At 42.1% G+C, this 5,974-nt stretch overlaps 1 protein-coding gene across 2 annotated transcripts in view; it reads right to left on the bottom strand.

The window, feature by feature from the left end:
- Positions 1 to 883: 883 nt before the first annotated feature.
- Positions 884 to 5,974, bottom strand: part of LOC101930781 (cytochrome P450 2J5-like) — a 58,918-nt gene continuing 53,827 nt past the window's right edge. The window contains exon 9 of one of the 2 annotated variants that reach the window (XM_008173161.4): positions 884 to 1,541. In XM_008173161.4, the coding sequence (XP_008171383.3) occupies positions 1,363 to 1,541 (179 nt within the window). In that variant the 3' untranslated portion in view covers positions 884 to 1,362. The remainder of the gene's footprint in view (positions 1,542 to 5,974) is intronic. The other variant, XM_065557613.1, reaches the window with a different exon arrangement.

The following is a 5,974-nucleotide window of genomic DNA, read 5'->3' as shown; positions in this document are numbered from 1 at the left end:
GGTCTTCTGTTAATATCATTGATCGTTTCAATCTCTTTGTGTTTCTTTAAGCTTTATTTGTTGTGTTGTGGCAAGCTTTGCAATCTTTTGGAGTCCCCAGGTTTCCGCTAAGTGGGAGCTGAAAAGCAGAGCTAGATTCTCCTCTGACGTTGACTTTTACACGTTTTCCTATTGAACTTCAGAAATCGAAAAAACTAGGCTGCATGGACCTGAGTTGGAAACAGAACCTTTTCAGACGTGGAATCAATAGAGGACTATATATTTTTGTGGAGATTAGTGGGATGGTGACACAATAAAAGATAGTACCAAGTGCACCAAACCCTTAATTTTCATAGAATGGTGCTATATCTAGGGGTGGCCCTAAGAAATGATGGTAATTTGATCTAATTTCTTCAGTTCTCAACAGTCCAGTGCTGTTACTTAAAGTAACCAGTAGTAGAATGTTGTTCCACTAACTTCTCAAAAGAAGATGGAGTTGGAAGAGGAAATGAGGGATTCTTAAGAAAAAAATAGTTGATTCCTAAAGATGCCATGATTGATATAATAAAACAGATGCATAAGCAACTTGTAAAGAGACAGTAAACATTTAATGAGGAAACCAGGAGAAGGCGGCGTACAAAAAAATATCCATTACACTCTAGTGACATATCACATTGCCAAATCCAAAGAGGTGTTCAAAAGAACGGTGATTGTGAGAGGCCCTAATACTGCAGTCGTGCGTATACTTAACTTTACTACTCGAATAGTCCTCCCAAAGAGAGTAAAAGGAAAGGGGACCCAAAGTACATTGGTAGCCTTTGGATAAAAACATGTTAAGTGGACTTTGAAAGAGAGAAGAGAGGTTTTGTGAAGACAGACGAGTGAATGGTACGCACTGAAGTTCAGTTAAAATAACACATATTTATTGTAGCTGGACAATTGTGAAGCAGTGGTGGGACTGAATCACCAATTCATATAATGCCATTTCATTTTCTGCTGTTTTTGACTCATTTGTAATACAGTCTAACATCTTATTAGCACATTGAGCAGGCATCTGTAGTGAGCGCTGCATGATAATGCACAGATCTTTTCTAAAGTACTACAGCTAGTTCATCAGTATCTCTACTGGGTAGAAATAGTTTAGATAATTCTTTCCAATAGGTGTTACCTTGCACTTGGGTACACTGAAGATCTCTTGATTTTTGGCAAATGCATTTATTTTTTAAAAGTTAAAATTTAATAAGTTCCTAAATTAAAATATCTCCATCCACTGTCACAATACTGAATTATCAAATAAGACTAATAAGATAAAGTACAAGATGGATATTAGAAGAAAAAAAAAATCCCTGACAGAATCACCTCCACTTTATGGTTCATTTCAGACTAGCGTGGAACCACTTGAAGCTTATATGGCTGTGGCTGCAATACAGCCCCTAAAATATAGTCCGGATTGACCTCCTTCACTCCCTCTGGAAGCTGGAACGTGAACGCTCGCAGCAGGTTGACAAAGAAGATGAAGAGCTCAGTTCTTGCCATCTGTTCCCCCAAACACACCCGATGCCCTACAGAAGGAACAAGAGAAGGGAATTACTCCTACAAGTGATTGCACAGAGTGAGTCAGAGAAAAGTGAATTTCCAAACAAAATTCTACTGAATCTCTTGGACTCTAAGGTGAGAAGTTGCCTCAGGGGGACATAATCTATGTATTTTTCTTTAGCTGAGAGATGCTAGATATAGATCTGGCCCAGGGTATGTCTATGCTTCGAGCCGGGGATGTAATTCACAGGCAGGTCGCAGAGACATGCCCATGCTAGCTCACTAAAAATAAAGCATGGCTGCCCCAGTGGGACCAGCAAGAAGGGCTAGCTGCCCCATGTATGTAGCTAGCATCTCAGATGCTTGCATACTCGGAGCAGCTAGCTCCACCCATCACTTGTGCTGCCTCATCTACACTCTATTTGCAGTGTGCTAGCTCGCTCAGAGCTAGTGCTGATATGTTGGCCTAAGATGGAAATTGCATCCCCAGCTCTAAGTATAGGCATAGCCTCTGTCACTATGGTATATTTACAGTGATGAAGTTGCACCCTCTATCTCTTGCCCTTTCTGTCCCCTGTTCTGTGCCAATTACAAAACACTTCAGTTTAGGAGTTAAGTTCTGAGTCACTTTGGAAAAAAATCATGGGGTAACGTTTTGAAGATGTGCATAGGAAGATAACCATACAACTCCAGTTACTGTCAATGTTTTATCCTGGCGATGTGCTTTCAGAATGTACCTCGAGATACCCACTTCTGTTTTTCTATAATGTAATCTGTGTAAACCAAAAAAGAAAACTTGCCATGCCCAATTTTTAAATGGTTGCCTCGATTGTCTTTCTGCAGTTGTTTGAGTGCCTGTTTGCATACATGATTGCCAAATCTGCAGTTTGTTTAATGTGACTACTGTATGTATTTCCCAGGATAGTATTTGCCTTTATTGCCACAGCATGACATGATAAATTCATAGTTAATCTGTCACCTACGCTGAACCCGCAATCATTTTTTTACTTGCCGGTTCTATCTTAACCCTTTATTCCCCGTAAAACCTATAGCCCAAACTACATTCAAAACTTCTTGCTTTAAACAACCCCTTCATTAACTAGGAGAAAATGCAGGCAGAAGCCCAGCTGCAGAGTGGGGGCTATCCAGTTTATTGCACTGAGTGTAGCATGTATGATTACCTGCCCCGTGGGCGGGTGGCGTATGTGTGCATTCGGTGCAAGGAGCTCCTGGCCCTCAGAGACCATGTACGGACTCTGAGGCAAGGGTGGCGGAACTGGAGGAGCTAAGGGAGGCAGAGAGATATGTTGATGAGGCTTTCCGGGACACTGTAGAATTGTCCCACCTCTGGTCAGACAGCCCCTGCGCTGTTGAGGAGGATGAAAGGCCCAGGGAAGCAGAGCAGTCAACGGGAGCAGAGGGAAACCTTCCCATAGTTGGGACCCTCCTTCCATACGGTGCTGGGGTTGCCTCTCGCACTGAGGTTACCTCTCCGAGGGAGGGAACTCCAGTTGCTAGGAAAAGGCAGGTATTAGTATTGGGAGATTCGATCATTAGAAACGTAGATAGCTGGGTTTGTGATGACCGGGAGAACCGTATGGTGACTTGCCTGCCTGGTGCGAAGGTTGCAGATCTCTCGAGGCATCTAGACAGACTTATGTGTAGTGCTGGGGAGGAGCCAGTGGTCGTGGTACATGTAGGTACCAATGACATAGGGAAGGGTAGGAGAGGGGTCCTGGAGGCCAAATTTAGGCTGCTAGGGAAGAGACTGAAATCCAGGACCTCTATGGTGGCATTCTCAGAAATGCTCCCAGTTCCACGCGCAGGGCCAAGTAGGCAGGTAGAGCTTCAGAGTCTCAATGCGTGGATGAGACGATGGTGTAGCGAGGAGGGGTTTACATTCATTAGGAACTGGGGAAACTTCTGGAATGGGGGGAGCCTATACAGGAAGGATGGGCTCCACCTAAACCAAAGTGGAACCAGACTGCTGGCACTAAATATTAAAAAGGTTGTAGAGCAGTTTTTAAACTAGGAGATGGGGGAAAGCCAACTGCTGCAGAGGAGCATGTGGCTCGGACAGAGACTTCTCTTAGGGGAGAGTCTAATGATAGAAAATCTCCAGGTTATAGTCAGGAGCAGAGGATGGAAGAGGATAAAGTAGGGGCCAGATCAGATGATAAACATTCACATAAAAAAGAATCTGATACATCAGAAAAGGGCAGACAAATAAACAGTTACAAGTTTTTAAAGTGCTTGTACACAAATGCTAGAAGTCTAAATAATAAGATGGGTGAACTAGAGTGCCTTGTGATAAAGGAGGATATTGATATAATAGGCATCACAGAAACCTGGTGGACTGAGAGCAATCAATGGGACACAATCCCTCCTGGGTACAAAATATATCGGAAGGACAGAACAGGTCGTGCCGGGGGGGGGAGTGGCACTATATGTGAAAGAAAATGTACAATCAAATGAAGTAAAAATCTTAAGCAAATCCACATGTTATGGATAGAAATTTCATGCTCTAATAAGAATATAACATTAGGGATCTATTATCGACCACCTGACCAGGATGGTGATAGTGATGATGAAATGCTAAGGGAAATTAGAAAGGCTATCAAAATTAAGAACTCAATAATAGTGGGGGATTTCAATTATCCCCATATTGACTGGGAGCATTTCACTTCAGGACGAAATGCAGTGATAAAATTTCTCGATACTTTAAATGACTGCTTCATGGAGCAGCTGGTACGGGAACCCACAAGGGGAGAGGCAACTCTAGATTTAGTCCTGAGTGGAGCGCAGGAGCTGGTCCAAGAGGTAACTATAGCAGGACCGCTTGGAAATAGTGACCATAATACAATAGCGTTCAACATCCCTGTGGTGGGAAGACCATCTCAACAGCCCAACACTGTGGCATTTAATTTCAAAAGGGGGAACTATGCAAAAATGAGGGTTAGTTAAACAGAAGTTAAAAGGTCCAGTGACTAAAGTGAAATCCCTGCAAGCTGCATGGGCGCTTTTTAAAGACACCATAATAGAGGCCCAACTTCAATGTATACCCCCAAATTAAGAAACACAGTAAAAGAACTAAAAGAGAGCCACCGTGGCTTAACAACCATGTAAAAGAAACAGTGAGAGATAAAAAGACTTCCTTTAAAAAGTGGAAGTCAAATCCTAGTGAGACAAATAGAAAGGAGCATAAACGCTGCCAAATTAAGTGCAAGAATGTAATAAGAAAAGCCAAAGAGGAGTTTGAAGAACAGCTAGCCAAAAACTCCAAAGGTAATAACAAAATGTTTAAGTACATCAGAAGCAGGAAGCCTGCTAAACAACCAGTGGGGCCCCTTGATGATCGAGATACAAAAGGAGTGCTTAAAGACGATAAAGTCATTGCGGAGAAACTAAATGGATTCTTTGCTTCAGTCTTCACGGCTGAGGATGTTAGGGAGATTCCCAAACCTGAGCTGGCTTTTGTAGGTGACAAATCTGAGGAACTGTCACGGATTGAAATGTCACGAGAGGAGGTTTTGGAATTAATTGATAAACTTAACATTAACAAGTCACCGAGACCAAATGGCATTCACCCAAGAGTTCTGAAAGAACTCAAATGTGAAGTTGCGGAACTGTTAACTAAGGTTTGTAACCTATCCTTTAAATCGGCTTCTGTACCCAATGACTGGAAGTTAGCTAATGTAATGCCAATATTTAAAAAGGGCTCTAGAGGTGATCCCGGCAATTACAGACCGGTAAGTCTAACGTCTGTACCAGGCAAATTAGTCGAAACAATAGTTAAGAATAAAATTGTCCGACACATAGAAAAACATAAACTGTTGAGCAATAGTCAACATGGTTTCTGTAAAGGGAAATCATGTCTTACTAATCTATTAGAATTCTTTGAAGGGGTCAACAAACATGTGGACAAGGGGGATCCAGTGGACATAGTGTACTTAGATTTCCAGAAAGCCTTTGACAAGGTCCCTCACCAAAGGCTCTTATGTAAATTAAGCTGCCATGGGATAAAAGGGAAGGTCCTTTCATGGATTGAGAACTGGTTAAAAGAGAGGGAACAAAGGTTAGGAATAAATGGTAAATTCTCAGAATGGAGAGGGGTAACTAGTGGTGTTCCCCAAGGGTCAGTCCTCGGACCGATCCTATTCAACTTACTCATAAATGATCTGGAGAAAGGGTGAGGTGAGGTGAGGTGGCAAAGTTTGCAGATGATACTAAACTGCTAAAGATAGTTAAGTCCAAAGCAGACTGTGAAGAACTTCAAAAAGATCTCACAAAACTAAGTGATTGGGCAACAAAATGCCAAATGAAATTTAATGTGGATAAATGTAAAGTAATGCACATTGGAAAAAATAACCCCAACTATACATACAATATGATGGGGGCTAATTTAGCTACAACAAGTCAGGGAAAAGATCTTGGAGTCATCGTGGATAGTTCTCTGAAA

Source organism: Chrysemys picta, chromosome 9, assembly GCF_011386835.1.
Source record: "Chrysemys picta bellii isolate R12L10 chromosome 9, ASM1138683v2, whole genome shotgun sequence".
NCBI lineage: Eukaryota > Metazoa > Chordata > Testudines > Emydidae > Chrysemys > Chrysemys picta.
The sequence above is the reverse complement of the archived record's forward strand: the minus strand, read 5'-3'. Positions and strand labels throughout refer to the sequence as shown.